The sequence below is a fragment of the Plectropomus leopardus genome, chromosome 14, assembly GCF_008729295.1.
Source record: "Plectropomus leopardus isolate mb chromosome 14, YSFRI_Pleo_2.0, whole genome shotgun sequence".
In the NCBI taxonomy this organism is placed as follows: Eukaryota; Metazoa; Chordata; class Actinopteri; order Perciformes; family Serranidae; genus Plectropomus; species Plectropomus leopardus.
The window spans coordinates 13,249,218-13,273,714 of record NC_056476.1 but is presented as its reverse complement, the minus strand read 5'-3'; the positions used below and the strand labels follow the sequence as shown (position 1 = coordinate 13,273,714).

The following is a 24,497-nucleotide window of genomic DNA, read 5'->3' as shown; positions in this document are numbered from 1 at the left end:
AAGCTAAAGAAAATAAATTCACCATTATGTTACAATCAATGTCATTTATTACACAGAATGATTTTTTCGTTCCATGACTTTTCCAGGCCTGGAAAATGTGTATCCAATATTCCATGAGTTTTTTAGGTTTTTTTTAAAGGCCATGGGAACCCTGGATATATTACCAAGGAAGAAGACTGTGCAATTCTTTCACAGGCTTTCTAATAGATTAATTTTAGGATTTTTTTCCTGCCTTGCTTGATTCCCAACCACAGGCTACACTGGGGTGGGCTTGCACTTGCTTCATCATCCCCACTAGATGTCAAAATAGCCCCCCAACAGAAAATAGAAAATTAGTCTGGGTGGGAATGGTGGGGAGAAAACAAGGGGAAAATGGAATAAGGTGATGAGGGGGAGGTGAGCTCTGAGGTGAGGTAGTGTGCTTGACACAGTTCTCTTATCAAGGCCCCCTTTCACTGGTGAGTGGCTTTGGAGCTTTGTACCAAAAGGAAACGCATTTACCGACGTAATCCTCTCCACTTGAAACTGGCTTCCAACGGGATAAAGGGAAAATGTGTTGAAATAATCCAACACAATTTTCAGCCAAAATAAAAACAGAAGGAAAGGAGGAGAGCTGGAAGAGAGGGGGAGCACAGTGACGCATTCAGGGGTAAACAAACCCCCACAGTTTGAACAGTGCACACAGCGGCTGGTGGAGAGCATGATGGGTAAGAATCTCTGACACTATTAAAATGGGATATTTTTGGGAGCAAAATTTCCAAACCTGAAATATTCAAATGCTCGCTGGCACGGTGGAAGGCTTTCCCTGACAATGAGAAGCACAACTGTTCGTCTCTTTAAGTGTTACAATGAGTCGTGACACCGCTGCATTAAATTCTTAAACGCAGTCACATCCCCTTACGCACTCCACCGCACCGATGCCTCTACAAAATCCAAAAGGCCATCAGAGAAGTCACATTTAATTACAGAGGGATTACAAATTCAACGTGATGTTGGTGTATTTCCCCTTAACTACGTAAACAAACACTTGTGAGGACAGTAAAAAAATCCAGGCTGTTGTTTCCCTTGTCCCCGTCACTGGTCTTGCCTGCAACCGTAGCCTGTCTCAGGCAGGAAAGACACACCCTGTGGCTGCAGAGATGCTGGCGTCCCTGCTGGATGATCATAGCATGCAGCTACACAGGCTTTCTGCGTGTGTGTCTCTGTCACAAGGCAACTGTCTGTTTGGTTAACTCGAATCAAGAAAACTGGTGCAGGGGCTATTTGTGAGTGTGTGCCTACTGAGGGATGTACCTGTCCTCAGAGGTCAGCCACCAACCATGCACGGTGGCCTGTTTCTGACTCGAATGCACAAACACACACACAGACACACAAAGACACACACACAGACACACAGCCTCAAGGAGCACAGGAGAGAGCTGTCTGTCTGCATCACAGCACCCATTGCAGACAAGGGTGAACCCCAAGCTGTGGGCATTATGGTGCTGCTGTGTGTTCCTGCACAACACACACAGCCTCCAAACTATTACGCAAAAGCTACAGTGGCAATATCCTGGGTGTTGTTTTACAGCACATCCCGCTAGCAACTGCAGAACCATATTTGAAAAATGCTAGCTGTCATTTGGCACACACAAAATGTACACCTACAAGTTTTAAAGGAGCAGTGTGTAACATTTAGTGGGATTTAGTGGAATCTAACAGTGAGGGCTGCAGTTTGCAGCCAGCTTATACTTCTCCCGGTTATAATCCCTTCAGTGTTTGGGGGGGGGGTTTGTACCGGGAGCTGAATTATTTGCAGAGGTCTCCTCCTCTCCAAAATAAAAAGAGAAAATGATTAAAATCAGTAAAAGCAGTGAATAAAGCTGTTCACTTTACCAATCAATGTTTCTCTAATGCTGTTAGACATGTTGGATACAGTCAGTTAGCCCAGCACCTGCTAATGTGTGCTCACCCTTTTCATCTGATAACTTAAAATCTAAGCTTTCAGGTGATTTTTAACGGGAGTTGGATTATCCGCAGAGGTCTCTTCCTTGTCAAAACATACACACCAGATGATTTAAACAAAAACAAAAAACACTGAAAAAAACAGTTTCAAGTAAAAAAAAAAAAAAATCTGTCTTTTTCTGACACTGTAGAAACACAGTAGAAACATGGCAGACGTTGTGGATGAGGACCTGCTCCCTATGTAGATATAAATGACTCAGTCTAAGGTAACACGCACACAACCATTCTTATTTTCAAATTATTCTACAGTAAAGAAAAGTGATTTTATTACATTATATTCCATTTCCAATACATCCCCCTAAATCCTACATGCTGGACCTTTAAAAAGTTTCAATATTTTTCCATGCAGGTTGAACATGTGACAGTTCCCAACCAGCCTAACAGGCTATAATCCATCAGTCCAGATCCCATCTGATTTCCTCACCATGAATATTTGAAATACATACAGTAGCTGAATTACAGAAATAATATAACAGAGAAGAGCAGGGGAACAAGTATATCTGATCCAAAATATGATGCGGTCGCTTGTTGGAAAATCCAAAAACGACACAGAAGGAGCATTTAACATTTTATCTCTGGCCTTCTGTCACTAATACCACCCTCTTTCTGACAGTGGAATGTGTAGCTCTGTGGACATGAATATGTTGATGACAATTGCGCTTGACAGCGAGCAGGGGCCTGATGGAGGAAAGCTGAGAGAAATAAAAAGAGAAAAGGTTAGGGAGATGATGACATGAGAGCAGAGGGGGAAAACAGTCACGAATGTCTCGTATTTCCAGTACAGGGAGGGCTATTAAGAGCACAGAGGGCCAATGCTGTTGCTACATTCTCATAGTTTACTCTCTCTATATGTGGTACTGAAATTCATCGAGAGGTCGCTCAGGGATAAAGGATTAGAGAGGGCTGTTACGTGTGTGGCTCAGGTTTTACAACCATGCCCCCCACGGAGTTAGAGCTTGTGGGTAAAGGCTAGTGCACCAGTGTCTGCACCAGTGTCAGATGTGTTTCAATGACACAGAGGTATGTGCACAAACTCGCACATGCGTGTGGGCGGGGGGTACGGCACAGAGCAGATGTCGTGTCTGGCCAAGCAGCCCGCACAAGTTTCACCCGCAAACGTCACTCAAGAAAAAGTTCAACACAAACACACATCAAATGTTTGCGTTTTAAGCATCTCACCACAATCTGGCAATAACAAGAAATCATCTTAATAAAACCTTGCAATTCAAAGTGTAACTCAGTAAATAAAAATGATGCCAAAATCATCTCAGCGATGGAATAAAGCTCAATGTTTACACTGCAGAGGATAGCTCTCTCTGCTCCCTCGGTCCCCGCTCTGCACTGATGGTTCGACATTCTTCTCGAGGATGTTGATACACTGTTAGAAAAGGTGACCTCCATTTTAAGCAACTGGAATGCAGAGACAATGGAAAGCCAAGCGGGCGAGTTATCAGTGGGGAGCAGGGGCCATTGAGCCTGCCAGGAACTCCACTCAGTACAGCCAGAGGAGTAGGATGGATACAGTGCCCTCAGTGCCAAATACACTATCCGCTCTTCACCTCCTCTTGCTAAACTATCTAGCCTCCTCCGCACCTATACTAAAAAAAGCAAGTTTTCATCTTCTATATTCCTGCTGTTACATCAACTCCACTGGCACCCCAGACTGAAGTCTTTTTTTAAAGTAATGTCTGGGAACCACCTCGGCTTTCTGTCTGGATTTTCAAAAGCTCTGCACCCTCTAGGACACTGGCTCCCAGTTGGTGGGTTGTGGTCTGAAGTTGGTAGTGGGTCCATTCTGAATGGATGACAAGTGTCTCATGAACGTGTCAAGTTTGTAAAAAAAAACAAACAACAACTTCATTCTGTTTTGAAGTGCAGACCACCGGACTCTGATAAGGGCATCATCTATCATGCCAACCTGTTTTTTTCCAGTACAACAACTATTTTACTGTTGTTGGCATTTTTTGACCTATTAACATGTTGCGCCTTTCCAGCATGACTGGTCTTCAAGCAATAATATTCGCTTTTTTTGGTTGTGGTGTTATTTATGGGTTAAGTTTTGAGTAAGTATTCTTGCAAAATGTTTTAATTTAGTGTCTCTAAGTCCACGGGTTGTTTACATTTTGTGAAACAGAATATAATAATAATAATAATAATAGCGAAGTTGAGGTAAGTTGTAACGACTCAACTTCTCTTCTCAAATTCGGTTAACTTAAAAATTGAAGTCAGCGCGGACACTAACTTTTTTAAGTTAAAGCAAATAGTTTATTTTTACAGTGTAAGGTGAAATCTGGACCCTGTGGCTGAAGCACAACTGCTCTCTGAGCCCTTAAGGCAGCCACAATTCATGGGGAAATTTGCTGAAATTTAACAGGCTTTTAAGAATAGAAAATAAATATATATATACAAAAAAAAGGTCTAAGTAAAATTGTGATGTTTATAATCAATGGTTATGTTTCTCACCACTGCTGCCTAATCCCCCAAAGACTTAAAATAGAGAGCAATAGCCCATTCTGCACTGAACAAAACAACTGAAAAAAAAGAAGTATGTCTACCAGCTCTGTTTAATCAGGCGCTACTGTCAGCACCCATCTGGTGAACAGAACACATGCATAAACTATGTGTTCTGCTGACTAGGAAACTCTTTTTCTCTTTGCTGCACTCTTATTTCCTCTGCTCATTTACAGAATTAGGAGATTACTGACATTGGGACCTTTGGTGGACAAACTCTTTTTCCCCTCACTCCTCTGTTTCAGTCTCATTTTATCTCAATTTTTCAAACACACAAATACAGCAAAACGCATACAGTGTATACAAACATAGTTTGTGTGCAAACAGAAAGACAGACAGACATGCACACACTTGCACATACACACAAAGCCCCCTTCAGGACAAGGGCTTACACTGACATTAAAGGGCCTTTGTTTAGCCCCAGTTATCGCTACTCCACAGGCGGGTTATGCTGTGAGCATATCTACGTCTACGCCACTGTGTGTTTATGAGCGCGGGCGTGTGTGTGTGATACCACAATGTATGGAGTGAACTCTTGCAGACACCCCTCAGCACTCAGAGCTGATTGTCGCATGGGTTAGCGTGTGTTTGTTTTTTTGTGTGAACAACTGAGAAACAACAGCAGTTTCACCAACAATGCTCAGGGAAGCAGAACAATTGTGCCTTTGACGGCGTTTGTTTGTGGTGGTGGGGAGACAGGAAATGAGATCATGCTGAGGGGCTCTGGCTGTGTGCGCGCAGAGCTTATCGAAGAGCTGGGCCAGGCCGGGAGGAGAATACCAATCACTTATTAGCTGGCTTCACTGGGCTTATGGAAATGAGGAACACTTCATTCAGTGCAATGTATCGAAGCAAGCTGGAATCAGTGGTTTCAACAGACGCCGCCATCTCTCTTCTCGTCAACTTGATTCTAACCCTCCTGTAATGTTACAAGTATCATCGCCAAACAGCTCATACCGAATTAATGGCTAACCATTTATCAAAACACAACTCCCCTTTTCCTCATACCATAGATACTTTCTGCCTAATTTCACTTCAGGTTTCAGTATTTGGAGGCTTCAGAGAGGGCACAGAGTTGAACCGCTCCCTTTTCCTTCCGTGCCTCTTCTCTGTATCCATTCATGGCTTCTGGAAACTGAGCAGACTTCCTTTTCCTCTTTGTCCTAGTACACAGGATCTCGCCCTTCCACTTCGTCATCCTCCCATGTGCATGGGTCGCTCACAGCACAAATCAATGTCTCTCCCTGACTACACACAACCTCCTTAGCCACCAAGTCTTTCATCACTCATTCATCTTTGGTTGGAAATGTTCCATCATTTAATTAATCCACAGGGTTCATACACATTTTTACCAATGAATTTCTGTGACTTTTCTATTTTTAAGACCATACATTATCTGAAAAGACCATAGCTACTCTTGACTGGTTCCTTTTTATTACGACATTGTAGCTTTTTAAAATAAATATTATATTAGAACAGAATTAAAACTGAATAGAATTGAATATTTAAATATATATTGTTTTTTTTAATTCATTTTACTGCTGATTTTTAAAGAAATTTTGACCTCAAAATCTGCATGTTTTCTTTTTTAAAAAAATGCCTTTTTCTCTTTCTATTGTGATTTTTTTTTAAAAAAAAGACAATTTTCTTCTTTGATTTTTCTGGGTGATTTTTAAAAGAAAGCATTTTCACTAAAAGCATTTTCTTTAAAATCACAAAAATTACACCATTTATCACAGCCAGAAACTAAAAAAAACCCTTAGAAATAATTGTTGATTTTCAAATTTCCAACGGCCCTTGAACACATCATGTGTTATTAAGCAGGTTCCATAACATTTCCAACTTTCAGGGTATGTTTAGTTTTCCAAAACTTAGCCAGACCTGAAAATAGCTATTTGTATTTGTATTGTTTTTGTAAAATCAGTGACTTTTTCCAGGTTTTTTTATGCCCATACAAACCCTGAATACATCTTATTTAACTTCTCTTTGATGCCTGATCCCCACTGAAGCTTTACATACTTTTTACACAAAGTAAACGGACAGGAAAGAAGGGAGCAGGAAGGAGCAGACAGGTGCCTAACCTACAGCAGTTTGCACGCTTCATCCACAGGAGGGACAGAGGAGGTGAGACTGGGGCGATGAAGGAGTCAAAATTAGACTTAGATTCCAATGGTGACATTTTCGCCTCAAAGCCCTATAGACTTCAAAGCACTCCATTCAGCACATCCAGCATTTAGCGCCTAATCCATGGCTCCTTTGATAATTCTGTTTGGGTTTATTTTGGGGTTGCAGGCAGGGTGGAAATACAGAGGAGGGGAAGACTGAGAGATGGAAAGCGTAAAGATTGATGTCGGCTGGAAGTTACAGACGTGAGTGAAGGAAGCACAGAGCAAAGTTTGTGAACTTTTAGATAAGCCAGCTGCAGAAAGAAAAAATAATGTGTAGGGAGACGCCAAGTAACATCAGTCTCTCACTCAGGGGGTTCATTCGAGTGCTAGTTAATAACAAGTCAATAGAGGACTGACCTCTGACAGATCTGAGAAAGCTGTTGACTAATGCTAGCCATGCTCTGACACCGCATCTGCAACCCTCTCATCCAGAGGAAGGAAAGAAACGGTATCAGCTTTAGATTCGTCATGTCTGGCCAATACTAAATCCTTTTATTAGAGAATTGCATTAGTTCAAGTCACATCAGCTGACCAGTCATGAGCCATTTCACTGACTCTCCATCATCTTTGGCTCACACGTCAGCTGACTGGCAATGAACTGACTAGTAACAGCCAATCACATTCATACAGGTGAACAAGAAGGCCTTTCAAACCTGACACCTGTCTCCACTATTTAGCTGGCACTCTCATGCCAGCACGTCATGTTCAACTGTAAAGTAACATACCTCTATAAACGCACAACTCTTTAATATCCAAATAGAACAGCCTTGTCAAAAATGTGTTTATGTAAAAAAAAATCAGCAACATTAGTAAAAAAAAAAAAATAATAAAAATCAAAAAATCCTAATTTTCCTGACCGAGCATTTAAAGATTTTTTTAAAGATTTATTTAAGACATTTTAATGCCAATTAAAGCCTTATTTTTTAGATTAAATCATTCAATATGTTTTATGGCTTTTCACGGATCTACGGGAACCCAGGTTAAAACTTTCCTCTTCTTCTTATTATTATCATTATTATTATTATTATTGGCAGTAGTGGTAGTAGTAGTAGTAGTAGTAGTGGTATTAGTGTTGGTCTAAAAAATCATGTTTCAGTGGGATCTGGTTTGTGCACACAGATACTGTATGGGCTGATACTAAATCTTTCCTGGTGCAAACTTTGATATCTTTGGTAAACTTGGATCCTTTGTCCTTCACTCTGTTTTTACCTCCCTCTGACTCTTAGCTGAATGACTGGCCAAGGAAGCACTAAACACCTTCCACTTACTGTATACAAGCCCAAGTTGGTAATATGCAAGTAATTACAGCATTAGTGCAGTTATAAATACACATCTAACAGCTTACACTGCTGCCCTTCATCATGTTAACTGACTACAACAAATAGAGTCCTCTCTGTTTAAATTATCATTGTAATTACCTTCCTCATCAAACAGCTAACCAGAAAACCATCCGTTCATCAAATTATCATCATCATGCATGGCTGGCTAGCTAGAGATATCAAAATCCTCCACTCTGCTGTTCTATCAGTGAGGTGAGGTGAGGTGTGGGGTGGTACATTTCCAGGACTCGTAATGACTTAAGGGGGTCAGAAGGATATCAGGAGCTGGCATGATAAGTGATGACACCCTCATGGGAACAAGCTTAATGACTTCCCTGTGCAGGGAACTGGCTGGTTTGGTCCGGGCTATTTTACTGCAGTGAAACAGAAAGGTCCAGGACATCCTGACTGCTCAAATCACCAGAGTCTCTTTTTTTGGGTTTTCTCAACTCTCTGTGAATTGCAGAGGGGTGACGCATCACCAGGCGATAAAGGAGTTTTCTTCACTCTCCAAAACTAATGCACGCACACGCACACACGCGCGCGCGCACGCGCACGCGCGCGCGCACACACACACACACACACACACACACACACTCGCGGCATGTTGTGGTACTATAAACTTATCAAAACTATTTGAGGGAATTAAACAACAGTGCGTCATACCTAAATAAATTAATAACGTCACATTAAGATTCACTGAATGGCAAACAAAATTTAATCCTAAGTGTTTGCAATTAAGAATACAAATATACTCAGATTTAATTATTTATTTTGAATTATCACTGCATGAGTGTTAGTGGTTAATGAATAAAATTTAATTTTTGAGCAAATACTTCATACTAGCTTTTATTATCAGTTTTTACTAAGCTATTCATATACACTTTTTTCTTTTTCTGTTTTAATGACCTGATTTTCATCCTGTAAGCATCTTGTACTTATAGATAGGCACCATTTCAACTTTTAAATGTGTGAGACAGCGCTTTACATAAGCACTAGCTGCTGGCCAGACAGCCGGCTACTCACTGAAGTCCAGTCTGTTAGTTTATTACATACATTATTTTGTTCTATTAAAATAGTTTTGATTAACCAATTGTGATTCCCCAATGCATGTGCATTTTATGACTTGTAACCTGCGCTTCAAAACAATGTGAGCGTGATAATGGAGAACAGTGAGTCATCTTCGGTGTTTTGCAAATATTAGCAAAAATAATTGCTGACAAAACAAATTAAGAACTGCATTGCACAGGAGACATCCTCCTTGGAAAACACCAAAAATCACCAGTGGCTGCAACACCTGCAATGTGGCAGTCAGCATAGAAAAATCCAGTGAAAGTGCAGTATTTTCCATATACGACACACAGGTGTTTATGGGCTTAATAAATGAATGTATTAATAATTGATCTATATTTATGTTGCGCTTTGAACAGCAGAGCCATCTTTGAGAAGCACAGCGAAAACAAACTTAAAAAAGGCAATCTTGTAAAAGTCACAGGCCTTTGTCAAATGAGGGAATTACAGGCTGTGCATCATGCTGTCATTTTACAACTTAAATTGTCTAAGCACACTTTAAATTTTTGCAACTGACCAATTATGCAAACTAACATCAGATATCCAAATATCTTGTTTTAAAAATAAAATATAATGTAAAGGAAATTCCTATAGTAGTAAATATGTATGCATATACTTCTTTATATTATCCAAGGTTTAACTTTTTGGTTATCCTGTCATTGATATATTTTCTCCTGCTCTGTGTGTAACAACATAAATGTTCAGAGAATCCATTCAGAATTCCTTAAAATTTGCAATAATAAAGGTGAGCGAGTACGACGGACAAAATGGCATTAGAACGTGCCAATGGCCAACAAATTTAGGCTTTTGCTGTTTTTCTGCAGGGGAGCATGTCCCAGAGCCCACTTACTGGCTACATATCCCCGTGGAAAGCCCTGATGAGACTAGGGAAAGTTTCTTTGAGCTTTAATACACTGATGAACAACAACAGAAGAAAACAATCTCCCGTCTCCGACAACTGAGTGCATAGAGCCATTATTGATCAACCACTCCATGGCTTTTTTTACGTTGGCAAGTCATTTGCAGTGTTCGATTGGATTCATTTGCCTTCAAAACACAGACTAATAACCAAAAAATGTAGGCTTGCAGGGGGATCAAACACATGTTCCGCTGAGGATCTTTAGTTTAGAGGCGACGAGTGGAGCGGAAGAGGGGAAATTGTGGGGGGGGGGTGTTTAAAAGGATTCCATTACTGAGGCAAACAACCTAAAGTACCATGACAACCCCCTAAACACCAGACAAAAACACTAATGCCACAAAAACACCAGCAGCAGAGCTGTATTGCACAGCTGTTTTTTACAAACCTATCCATATAAGTGATCATTCTCTTCTCTCAGGCCTCTTAAGGCTGGCGAGAGGAGTTCAAACTGTCCTGTTTAGCAGTAGCTCGAAGGCTTACGTCCAACTGAGGGTCCCATTTCATCGAGTCAGCACAGCAAAGGTGGCGTCTGAGAGTGCATGTGTGTATTTTCACTCCTAAGCATTTCTTACTATCCAGTGACCTGCCCGCAACCCACCTGGACATTTAACAGTGGGCAAACACAGACACACAGGGAATAAAGTTGAGACAAAGGAGTACTTAAAAGACATGTCACACATTCTATCAGATGCCTGAAGGTCAACGGAAATGACATGCTGAGCTGTCAGTCAGCTGCCTATCAATGTGTGTGTGAGCGTGTGCTCGGGAAGCGGCGCAGCCACAGATAGCATTTAATTGAAGGTTGAAGTTATCAGATAGCCTGCGACTCAGCTGTCAGTCAAGATGCAGTCACTACGGTGACGCTTCACAGCGCTCTGCACCACTGACGACATCGGGAAATGGCTGACTTTGAAGAATCATGAGGGAGTGAGAAAGCAGACAGAGTGATAGAGACACATAAACACATTTACAGACAGATGTGGGGCACACAGGCAAGTACACACAGGCCAGAAGAGGGACACACTTAAGGGAATTAGAGTAGAGGCGTGCTGGCAAGGCAAGTTATTTCGGTAGAATTGACATGCTGCACTGCATCCAGGCACCAGGACAATCTAATTATCTACTGGTAAAACCAGAGCAGGGGACATGTAGGTGAGACATCGAAAGCCCCATTGAGCAAGTGTGACCTCAGCATAAGGATATGGTGGGTAAAGGTAAGTGGGAGTTGTGTTTTTAAATAAAAGTGGAACCTGAGAGGTAGGCAAGTGGATGGCATGTGTCCCAAAATGACAGGGGAAGTGTGGAAAAAAGGAAAAGATGGTGAAATAGTAAGAAGGCTGACAAATCTTCCATGGCAGGTGAGTCGTTGCCATGAACACAAAACAGAGGCTTGGACCATCAATCCCTGCTTTCTTGGAAGAACCTAGAATTGCATCAGCGAGACACACAAACACACAAGCGCACACACATATGCATATGCGTTTTCGATGGGGGAGAATCTGGGAAATCAGACGGAAATGTGAGAAGGGGGAAATATTCCCCAGTCTAATAATCATCATTACAGTTTCCTCCCCTTTTAGCAGTGGGCAGATGGGGATAGGAAGTGACATTTTTCTTCCCTTCCTTCATCAGTTCCTCTCTTGCCTTTCACACTGATCCTACATCATCTCCTCTCTTACTCCAACACTAAATGATTCCAGTCTTTATCCTCCCTGAAAACACTCACTGGATAGAGAGATACTGTAGCCCAGTCTATTTATTTTTCAAACTACTATAGACCAGCTCAGCTCAAGGTGGAAGTCAGTTGTGCACACGGTAACATTTCATCTGCCATTGTGCGCAGTTCAGATAATAAAATCCCAAATTTCATTCCCACTTAACCCAGCAGCTTACAATTACAAAAGGCAGTGAGTGCAGCAGTGAAAACAAAAAGAAGTCAATAAAAAGATTGCTTGCAAAACTTATTACAAGTTACACTGACAGAATGCAAAAACTTATGGCTTTACAAAAAGGTCGATATAAATCTAAAATGTGCAGAGTGTGCATGCAATTGTGGGTTTGACAACAGTTTCTTTGCACATAAACTGTGTTCCAAACAGGAAAAAATACTCAATTTAGAGCCGCTGCTGATTTCCCTTGGTCCAATCATCACGTCCATATATAACAAAGCTATCTGCCATTTTCCTCTTTTCCTGCAGACCTAATGGCTAAACTTGGAGGAGGGGTGTGCAAGTGTGTACCAAAATAAAGCAGTAAAATGTCCAAGTGAAATATGTGCCACAAATGTGTATTTGCCTCTTCTTGTGCATCCTTGTGTGCATGTTAGTGTGTGTATAAATAAGTGTTGACTAAGGTCATCAGTGAGTCATCTCGGCCACCAGGGGGAAGCCTAATTAATTTAGTAGCCTTCCCGGCAGCTCGTAAACACAATACTGAGTTACAGCCATGCTCTGCGCAGAGCAGCATAGCACATCGAGCAAAGGGAACACAGGGGTCATCCAAGGATGCCACGCTTTTAATAGTCTGTGTGTGTCGGCGAGTGTGGTGGAGAGTCATTCCATGAGTGTCTTTACAGCCACAGGTGGCACCCGCTGCTCCACACATTTTCACAGACCTCCCTCACTCTTCTGTAAAATGTATAAGGCCATTTATGGGGTTAGCACTAACCACCCACACACATGCAACCACACACAATATGCAGTGTTTTCAGTAGTAAAGCAAAGCATAGCAAGGGATCCCACATTACGAGGTAAAGATTTTGTCCTTTTATCTTTAACACTTTGAAACCTGAGCAAATTGGCTAAATTTCTTTCCAAGACATAGGAAGAAGGCAATCACCGACTTCACAAGAAATAAGTAAAAAGTTATGGGAAAAGTATCGAAAGAAAGAAAAGAATGAAAGAAAGAAAGAAAGAAGCACCAAAAAATTACAATTAAAAACAAAAACAGAAAATAGAGCTGAACATATTTTTTCCCCTACATACTTTTAAATATATGATTGTAAGAATAACAGTTTTTCTGTGCTTTTTTCCCTAGTTTTTTTCTGAATATCTCATCTTCTCCCCAGCTTATTTTCGGGCCATTTTCTTGTCACCTTTTACTATTTTTTGCAATACGCAGGACATTTTCTTCCTAAGTTGAACATCAGCTAACTAATCTGTCGACTTGACAGGGTCAGCCTCATCACATTTACATTTTCCCTTTCAGAGTTAAAGATGTTTTGCATATCATTCTTGTTTACTCATAATGTAGAGCATATGTTAATGTGATATACTTATAATGTCAAAAAGTAAGGTTGCACAGGCTAAACTGCACTTTACTATAAAATGCCATAGCAATCATGATGTTTTTTTGTAGAACAATCAATGCTAATGATAATTCAAGCAAAAAAATTAAAGCAATTTGCACACAAAACCAGAAGAACCAAGTGCAAATACACGATTCTTACAGCTAATTAGGAGACAGCGCAAAGACCTGAAGTTCAGGCGCTAGAGACGAAAGGTGACAGACTGTGTTGTGGTTGGTTGATTTAGCTTGAGTTCAGAGGCTGGGCCTGTTCTGAGGGTCAGCTGGAGCTAAGCTGATCCCAGCCAGTCCCTGGTGCCCTTTATCAATTCTGTCAGGGGGAAAATGCAATCCACGCCTGGCTGAGCCTTGCTCAGCTCTACAGTGTCTCTTATCCTTCGTCACCTCCCTCCATTCATTTCCTCACTGCAAGCTGCTGGGATTACGAAGAGAAACGCTGCTCCTCAAGACGTGACACAACCATTCATGTGGGTGCCAAAGATTACCATGAGGACAGGGAGGTGGCTGACTGGCCGCGGTCAAAACCTTACACACACTACATGGCCCTACATATTATAGACACAAACGCAAGTGCCATTCTTCAGACAAAGCTTTTACTGACTTGCCTCTTCAGTCCTCCTCATTTCTCTAAACAGCACGATCACACCATGGTGTGCTATTCTTTTCCAGCTGTGCGTGTGCATGTAAATGTGTATATCTTTCCATCCAAGAAAAGCTGTTTATGCCACAGCTCTAACAAATGCCAAAGTCCAAATCATTTCCATCTCCTTCCAAATGAATATTTATGGAGTTGCACTTTACTTTTCAAGATGCTCCTCCTCACAATCCCCTACTTCTCTCCCTCTCGGCACTAATCTACCACTGAGTCGGCCCATAAACACCCCAGCATGCCATGTTTTTCTGAGACCAAGACCAAATTAGACTGCCATCTGATACAGCTTTAACGGCAGTCCATTAACAACTTGGTATACAGGCTTTGAGTCAAGCAACTGTTGTTTAACAAACTTACAAAAGTCAAGAGTTGTGTGAAAAAAAAGGAGAAGAAAAAAAGACAGAACCAAGAGTGGATCACAAAGGAGTGGGCAAGAATGTGTGACAAAAGAATGAGAGAGACACAGAGAGAGACAGTGAGAGTATGTGCTCGGTGATGACAGATTGCTAAAGTATCGGCAGCTGTCATTCCAGGAATGACACACCACAAAGACGCATGGCCAAAGGCAACAGGACTGACTGTGTGTGTGTGTGTGTGTGTGTGTGTGTGTGTGTGTATGTGTGTATGTGTGTGTGTGTGTGTGTGTGTGTGTGTGTGTGTGTGTGTGCGTGTCCACAGACAGAAATTTTGAGTCTATCACAGCTGCTGATTTAGCTGCTCCTTACAAGACTCAAATAGCCATGGGAAAAGCAAACAGTATTTTCCTATTGACATACTATATCATCAATTTTATGTACTTCTTAACTGTATTTTTCTCAAGACGCCATGGCCCTCATTTATTAATCTAACGTGAAAACCAGTGTATATCCGAGTGCCGAAATCATCTTACGACAGTTTTCATGTGTGTTTCATGAAACATTCTTATCTGGCTGATCACGGCGTAGGATTGACTGGCTGTTGATGAATGCAGCTGTTGAAAACAATCATCATTTACATATCCCGCCCCATTATATTCCAGGTTTAGAGGCATCTCCCTGAGAGTTCACGACATGGAGAAGCATAGTACGGCCAAAAGGAGAAACTGCTCAGAGCTGGAAATGGAAACACAGACGTCCCAGGTCCAATTTAACCAACCGGTTCTGTTTGGCAGCCTGAAAAGTGTAATCAAAGGAAGTCGGAAAAACGCAGTATGAAAAGAAATCAATGCTGCAATCGACAGCGTGGCAGTGGAAAATTGAACTCAAACTGACGTTGCAATATTTTGTTTATACATCTGGGATTTGTACCAACCTATGGACAAGATATATTAATAATATTCAACCACATGTCATATAATATTGATATTGTATAGTATTTTTATAAAAGCTTATAATTCTTATAAATTACGCAGAACGTGGAGCACGTGTCCGTGCGCTTCGGGGCTACTTTCATATGAAGTGGGAACACAAATGCACAACCTGTGTCTGACCCAGACACTGGAAAAGGTTTAATTGGCTAGGCTGCCAGTATTTAGATATTTACACTGCAGCGTTTATTTATTTCTTTTTAATGATAAATGATGTAAACATGCTTTGCCTTGTAAATGTTTATAGAGCTGGGCAGCAGTGTTCAGTCTTCAGTAGGCCTGCAGCTAGTCCCACAGAGCCTGGACACTGCCAGCTGTGAAAACTGCGCAAACTGACATCGGCTATTAAAAAATGTAATATTTTGTCACATTTACTACACATTTTAAACTGACTAATATGTAGCTGCTACTACTCTGATGTCAGTCAGAATATGGTGTAATAACAATTCTCTGACTCAGCCAGATTTACTATGCTACTACACAGCTGACTCAAACTAGTATACACGAGTTGAGACCTGTCTTGAGATGTAATCGTAGCTTTCGCTTACGTCCACATTGATAAATACTGAGCTTTAGGGGGAAATAATTATACGCCCAATTATCTGTTGTACGCTCGTTTGATAAATAAGGGCATATGTGTCTGCTTGTTCCAGTGTAAATATTAAGTCCTAAAATAATAACGGCAAATGTCCTGACATTATTGCCACTGTGATACAGCTGCAACAGTGTGAGGTGTGTAAACCAGCTACTTACATCAGGGTACTCTTTGACAGGCACAAACAGTTTTTCCTGCAGGTGGACAATGGGTCCGATAGGCTCAGGCAGCTCCAGAGGGTGTCTGTCCACAAGGCCATTCACTGTGTCGCTGTACATGTCTTTACGCACTCTGTTAATCTCTGAAACACACAAAAAGGTACACTGTGGTAAGCAAACAGAACACAACAGTACAATCAAACATTTTTTTATTTTGTATTTGATATATCACTGTCATATTGATTTTGACTTCTGGGTAAAGGCTTAATGTAGCGTATAAATCTCTTTGAGAAAAAAAAGAAAAGAAACACAACAGAAATTTGTCAATTGCCTTGAGTATTGTTTGTCTTTTATAGACAAACAATTGTGTTAGTTTGTTTTTGGAGAGTACTTCACAAAAAAATCATCACAGCCTGCGAGTGTAAAAATATGTGACAGCTGAGCACGGATGCTTCTCAATACCTGCAGGATATAGCATTTTTTCTTCTACGACTAAAAAACTGTGAATGTGTGCTTGTCTGCGAGTTATTCTATATACCAGAGACAAAAGTTAAGCGCTGCATTATTTAGGGGTTAAGGCCACTGTCTTTCCTTTTTTGCCTGTTACTCCCCTGTGGCTGTTCTCTAATAGAGCAGCATGTGCGAGCGGCTGGGCAGGTGCGGAGAAGAGACGCAGAATCGCTCAGGTATATGCCTTCAGATCTGATCCCTCTGTCAGATAAAACTAATGGACCTCTCTCTCTCTCTCACACGCGCACACACTGCCAAAAGACGCTCCAAATCTCTCTCTATCTCTCTCTCTCTCTCACTCTCACACACACACACACACACACACACACACACACACACACACACACACACACACACACACACACACACACACACGTGCTAACCTCTAATTCACACCCCCCACTTTGACTGCCTTTGTAGCTTGTACAGATTCACATAGCAGAGGAATGCTGTGCTATGCAGGTTGAGAAAAGCCATTCATTCATCCTGCCCGTCCTGTGTGTGTATGTGTGAGTGTGTCACAGTTGGATGAGGATCGGCGGCTGCAGTTGTAACACCCACTAATAGGGGAGACCCACTGGTAGCGCTTTCTAACTTCTCCCACATTTGCCACGGCAATACAAATGGAAGATTCTTTTATACAGCCTGTTGAAGGCAGGAATGTGGCGCCATTATTCCACCTTACAAGATGTATGTATGAAAATGTACAAAATGTATGGGCCTTTAAGTCAGCAGCCGAGGTCTTAACAGAGCTGAATTGATGTTTATTTAAAAACTGTGTGATGTTTTGACGATTTGTTATGTGTGCAAGCCACTTCTGGCAGCTTTAAATAGAAGCTATTAGCTAACTCAAAAGAGGAAAAGCAACCAGGCAACTGTTTGGGAGGATATAATAATGACCAAGTGGATAAAAACAAATAATAACACAGCTACACACAGCTACAACAGTCTGGTAAGTTCAGAAAAATTACGCCACTTTACTGAAATGCAGCCTTTAAAACCAGGAAAAGACAACAATGATGATATTACAGTGACCAAAATCTAAGACAATATCTAGTCTTGCATTGCAATATTGATACAACTCAAAACTGTTAGACAAAATGAAAAAAAACCAAACAAAAACAACCACCCCAAAAAGTCATGACTATTTAAAGCAATGGAAAAACACCCCCCAAAAAGTTCAAATAATTTAAATAATAAAAAATGCTGAAAAAAGAAGAAAAAAGAAAAAGCCTTATTAGTTGACAATTAATTTTCTGTCAATCAACTGATTGATTAATCAACTAATCATTGAACCTGTACTCGTATAAACTGTTCGATAATTTAATTTATAACAAAACATCATATTTTTTAAACTCATCTTATGTTGTTTTATGCAAAAATCTTAATATGTAAAGTAACTAAAGCTTTCAGAAAATGTAGTAAAGCAAAAAGTACAATATGCCTCTCTGAAATGTAGAGGAGTAAAAATATAAAGTGACATGAACAGAAAATATTCAAGCAAAGTACAAGTATCTTAAATTTCTACTCAAGTACAGCACTTTAGTACATGTACTTAGTTACAATCCACCAGTGTTTCTGAAATACTGGCATGCTATCTAAAATCACACACTGGGGCAGCATTACGCTGCCATTGTTTGGCTCTGTGTGAAAAACAGAGCTGGAATACTGAGGGGTCTATTGTTGCAGCAGTAATGCAGGATCTATGTATCAAAAAAGTCTTGTGTCATTTCTTTGCTGATCCAAAAAGCTGTCAGCAGTAATAGGAAAAACATGATTCAAAAAGGGGAATCTACAAAGACAAGGTTTTTCTGTGAAACAACTTAAACAAAGTGGTAGGGCTGGGGAGGCCAGGAGGAATGATGTGTGTGAGATGGAATGGGGACGGGTGTTAGGCACTATTTCCATCTCTCATGAGACTTTGGAGCAGTTGGGAGCTCTATATTAAACTCTAGCTGGGGAACCTGACACTCAACTATAGATGCCCTCAGTAAAGCACTCCTGACCTCAAAGCCTTAACCTTATGCTGAAGCAAAATTGGAAGGTGGGTCAAGCTTGCATAATTAGATTTCGGTGTAGTGATTGTTTTTGTTTGAAGTTAAAATAACTGCACACTTTTCCAACATGAAAAATAAGTGAAAAAAACATCTAGAAAAAAATTATGGAGTTAGTCATGGGATCAGATTGCGGGAATTTCCTGTTGAGCTAAAAAAAAAAAAAAAAGTGTTTTCTCCCGATACTGTCGATGACAAACTGACAAGTGTGTGATTGATGGGCTCACGGACACTGACGAGCACACACACAAACATCTGGCCTACAGCTGCGTGCATGGACAACACCTGTGAGACACAATGGATCCGTACAAACAAGCCAGGAGACTCGGCCCAGAGCGACTCCTTCCCAAATAACATGACCTCAGCACTCTGTGGTCCACACAGATACTCCCAGTAGTCCCTAAAGATGAATTCATCCTCGTGGTATCCAGCTCAGAAGACAGATTGCATCAGTCCTAACCGACACCAGTGGCTTCAGGCCACATCCAAGCTTTGAGTACAAGCAGAGGGGCTTGGCAGTGACACATCTTACAGGGAGGAGATCAGGAAAGCATAACAACAGGGAGGGATGGGAATATAAAAAACAGGACAGTAAACTACAAATGATTGTATGTTGTGTATCCAAAGAAGCCTCAAGTCCATAAAACTTAAACATGATAGCTTAGTGGTTAAAGAGACAGTATTTTAATCACAAGGTCATAAGTTTAATCTCTGTAACTGCTTGATGGATATGCAAATCTATCCAGAAAAGATGATCACTACTAAATGGTATTCGATAAAAATGAAATCCTCCTCATTATAATAAATCTTAGCACCTTACTTGCCGTGTCTGTCTCTTCCAGCTAACATTAATAAACACAGAGGAGCCATTTAACAGATCACTGGTGGGCTAAGCATGTGTGGAGGAGCCATCAATGACAGGTAAAGAGAAGCCAGCTAGGCTTGGGCAGTATCTGTTTTTTTAATACCACCTTGCTAGATGTCTTGCCATTTTCAGTCTACTCCGTGCACAATACACTCACAAGATGTCAACAAAAGGGAACCTGTTGTGTTTTTATTCGGTGCCCATGATACCAGATTAGAGCAGCCACACTGATGGCGTGAGCAGTGCTGCGGCACATCTAGAGAAACAGAATCTCTGATATTTTACTCTGCATGACGTGCACGTTTTTCAGCCAAAACAGACAGTGAAAATGGTCTTTTGATAATTATATCGACTCCATACCACCTTTTACTACAGTTTCAATGCGTTTATCTTCCACAGACATGAGGGAAAACAAATGTATCTGTTTCACTCAACCTTTCTTGTTTCCGTTTTAAAATAAAAGCCATCTTACAACGTTGCTCGCACAGCTTCTTAAATGAGTGGAGCATATGTTTTTAATTGTGGAAATATAGTAAGTTATATCAGTAGGCAGCTCTGCAGCAGTGTCACAGCAACAAACACTGCCAATGTGAACACAAACTGCTCATGCATGCATGCACAGTGGCCCAGGCGTAACCTCCAAGACACGTAATGGCACCGCATGCAAAACATCCTCAATTCAGCCTCTCCAGTATGAAGCTAATGGAAAGATAAGGGTCTGTATTTTTTGATGGCATTTAAAGTCACACCATCAGGATTTTTAAATGCCCTGGTACACAGTAATATTGTGATACCACCCATGCCTATCTAAATAGCATTCAATAAAAATGAAATCCTCCTCATTACAATAAATATTAGCACCTTACTTCCCATGTCTGTCTCTTCCAGCTAACATTAATAAACACAGGGAAGCCATTTAACAGACCAGTGGTGGACTAAGCATGTGTGTAGAAGCCATCAATGATGAATAAGAGAAGCTAGCATTCTGTGTGTAAGAAAATTGGTTCTCTGCACATAGCTCACAGCAAAAGCAAATATACTGTATGCTATTTACAAACTCAAATGCATGCAAGAGCAGTCATCCTTCAGATAGCAAGAGAAACTAAAAAGACAAAGTGTGCACATGTGACAATGCTACCCAACATCTACCAGCAGCACCCCTCCTGCTTCTAATTCTATTTCCTCTTGCTGAAATGCCACATTAACATAAGGGGGCCGTGCTGGGCCATCAGTGGAGACGTGCGGCATTTGACAACCTCTAATTTCAGTGTGGCAAGTCTTTTCTGAAGCGCTGTGCTCACCTAAAAATTACCCCCTGCCTCGCACGACCGACAAAATCATTTGTCTAGCTGTCCACCCAGGCAGAAAAGGCTTTTGTAAGAAAGACATAAGAGAGGGAGATTGAGGATCACCATCTTGGAAAGAACAGAAAAAAAGAGGAAGATGATCAGCAAGAGAAGAGTAGGCTCCAAAAAATAAGAATTTGTCCCGAACTTCGGCATAATATGGCAAAAATGTGTGTGTTTTTAACAGCTCTGTGAGGGGCAGTAACAGATCCCCTCTTTCTCCCCTTCAGCCGTCTCTCATCTCAGTGCCAGTGTGTCATCCACAACCTGAGTCAGCAAACCACACACATAAACAGCCCTTTCTGTCAGAGCTGTCTATTTACCTGTGGAGGGTGGCTGCATACACACTCAAGAAGAGATTATAATATCTTTGTTTAGCGTTTTACCCAGACATCTGTCGGGAAGAGGCAAAAATCAACCTTGAGAGAAGCTGGAGGGCAGAGTGGAAGAAGGTTTGATGAGGCAGAGACAGGGAGAATTATAACCACAGTGCTGAGCAAGCAGAGTGTTGTTGTATTTGACTCGCACTGCTCCTTTCTGCCTCGATGTAAGTTAAATCACATTTCATTTTCTCCTTTTTTCTTTATTTCTCTTAATTTCTGCCCTTTCTTCTCAAACCTGCAGTGACAAAAAGAAAATGTCACAGGCTGTGGCTGCAGATCTATCTGCCCTTTGTAAGCTCAAGTAAAGAGACGATTTTTCTCATCTTATTGGTGATCTTGGCAAAGTAGAGAGAAGAGTACCTATGAAAAGATATGACAGAGGACAATGGCAGATGGAGGGGTTTGAGGCAGTGAACTAAAGATATGGGAGTGAAAGTGGCAGCGAGTTAAGAGCAAAACATAGACACGTGGTCTGTTCGGTGGATATTAAGTGCAAAAATTCATTCTTGGCCTTGAAAAACGTACCTTGGAAAAAAAAAACTAAACTTGAGGTCTACTTACTAGCTATTTATCTGGAGCTTTCAACCACCTGTCCCTCAGCTGGTGTTTGTCAGCTTACTTGTCATCATGTGACCCAATGTGATATACCCCCTGTACAAGACCACCTGTTACCACATGACAAAAGATTTATACTTTGGTTATATGATGGCAGCTGAGCTATCTCCACTGCAACTGACCAAACGCCATCTGCTGAAGAAGTAGGACTGTGTGATATGGACCAAATTTCACGTCTCTGTATTTTCAGGCCGACTGGTGATACTCGATATGTACCTTGGTCATTTCTACGAAAGGCGCTGCATGTTCAGTTGTAAGTCAAAGCCACATTCAGATGGTACAAGCGCTAAAAACAGAGATGAGCAAAATAAAATGCAAAGAGGGATTTTTTTCCCTGTTTGACAATATACAGCTGCACAACATGTAAATTAAAAATTATTATATCATATTAATTGCAGGGTTGTACGTTAAATTTTTGCACTTCACAGGGGTGCTACAGAGGTTTAAAGGTTTGCAACACAAGCCACAAAACTATAGCATGAAGACAGTGAGATATTGCTGAGAGCTCTAGAAAAAGCTAGTAAGAGGACCTTAAAGATGTATTACACTGCTGGAAGGATGGTCTCTTTATAAAACTGGGCTATCTATGCAGCAGAAAGATGCAAACACTTTGGAAAATGGTACTACATGGTAAAAGAAAATAAGAGGAAAAGGGCTGTGGCATTTGCTTTTGCTCTTACCTAAAAACCTAAAATTACAAGAGTGCATTGCGCCACAACGGAATGATAAATGCGCTGTCTAATCACAAACTCTAACAATACAGCCAAACAGTGCACTGAAATGTTTTTCTAAATACAATTATTTAGTATAGTTACATGGTACATACAGTTATTCAGAATTTAGACCAGAACTAGGCAGTGCAGTAACAGAATCTGGGTTTATATTTGATCAGTACTGCCTAAATTCAAAGTTAGAGAAGAGTTCAGTCTAGGTTTGAAAAAGAAACAGAGGGGCGTTTCTCTTGATGTGTTTCTATACTCTTTGTGTCCATGGTGGCAGGCATACAAAAAAGACAGAAGGAAGTGTACCACAGTTGTTTTACAAATAATACCCACACTGTAATGATACAATGCTGGTTGAAAATCGGCAAAGTATCCCTATATGTTATTTTTTGGTCAAATATAAGAAGATGCCTGAATAATGGTGCCGTGATAATGAGTTCATTACGACCAAGTGAATACTTTCAGGCTGAAAGACAGTCCTAAGATATAAATTCATCATTAATGACTAAGTTTCAAGTAATTAATAGTCTGTAGAATAATCATCTGATTTAATCAAGGCGCTGATAGAGTAAACATAGCTAAATTCTTAGAATTACAAAAATTAATTTACTGATAAGCAAAATGAAATGTGTTGACATCATGTAATGAAGCTTAAATGCAGCATGCCAGCCAAATAATCTGCCCAATTAGTACTTGTGATTTGCTCCCTCCACTGTCATGATTGGTTCTTTAGCAGGCAGGCACTGAGTGATGCACTGAGTGGCATCATGTCAGATCTTTTTTTAAGGTCAGACTCAGCCACCGTGGGCTCAGCACCATGGGATAGGAGGGCTTTTCATTAATTTACCCAGCCTGATGCCAAAAACATGGTCATACAAAAGCAGCACTGGCAGAATCAAGGAAAACAGTTCAGGGGAGGTCGAGATCGAAGAGAGAAAAGGCATAAGACAAAAGAATAGCCATATTAGGTAAAAAGCTTTTGTGTTGTTGCAGCCCCTCCTATCTAATGTAACCTAATGAATAGAAACACAGCATGAGGACAATCTCAGACAGATCAAAGATGGCGCAAAGAGAGAAATAGAGAGTAAAATTAAAAAAACAACAGAGTAGTCAAGAAGGAGATACTGTAATCAGGTTTAAGACTTGTGAAGATCACTCAGCCAGACCTGCTCCACTAGAGAATGGGAACGAGTCCATTAAGAGCCCAAAAATAGACCTGCTCCATAACTACTTTGTCCTCACCCTGTAGCTCACAGCAAAACGTCCTCTGACCGTGCAGTGCACATCTGTCCATGTAAGTGTGAGAGAGTGTGTGTGTGTGCATGTGTGTTAGAGAGAGAGAGAGAGAGAGAGAGAGAGAGAGAGAGAGAGAGAGAGAGAGATGTAATGGGCGAACAATCAGTGTGATCAGCTTTGCCTGAGGAAAGCAGCTTTAGATGCCTTGTGATGCCTGGTATTAGCTGATAATATCTGGCACCTGAAACAGATTGAGTCTAACACCAATTAATCTTAAAGCCAAAATGATCAAATGTTCAACTCTGCAGAGAGACTGAATGAGTTTAGGGAGGATTCAAAAACCTGTAGTGATCAAAATCATTCTATCTTTTTCTGCCCGCACACGCGTGCATTCTCAATTCATGATTTAAGCAGGAGGATATGAATAAAAAAAACGACTTGGAAGCTGAGGTAAATATAGACATATAAAAACGTGGTGGTCGTGTCAGGAAAAAATAACAGCAATCACAGATACACCTAAATGTGCCGGTGCTGAGTGAAACAAGACTCAGGCGAGGAACAAGCCTTTTCACTTTAAAGCTGTGCACTTTAGCAATCACAAAGCCCGGGTACCCGTTGCAAACGAAAGGATTTGGGCGTTTAATGCATTCCTGCCCTTTATTCACGGAACAGACGACTTTATCCAAGACGACACTCCACTTCAACAGTTTAGGGGTTT

At 40.9% G+C, this 24,497-nt stretch overlaps 1 protein-coding gene across 5 annotated transcripts in view; it reads right to left on the bottom strand.

Annotated features, from left to right (window-relative positions):
* The window catches only part of qkia (QKI, KH domain containing, RNA binding a), a 98,151-nt gene that overhangs the window by 44,116 nt on the left and 29,538 nt on the right, over positions 1-24,497 (bottom strand). For all 5 annotated transcript variants that reach the window (XM_042500784.1, XM_042500783.1, XM_042500786.1 and 2 more), the window contains exon 2: positions 16,049-16,191. In XM_042500784.1, coding sequence (XP_042356718.1) covers positions 16,049-16,191 — 143 coding nt within the window. The remainder of the gene's footprint in view (positions 1-16,048; positions 16,192-24,497) is intronic.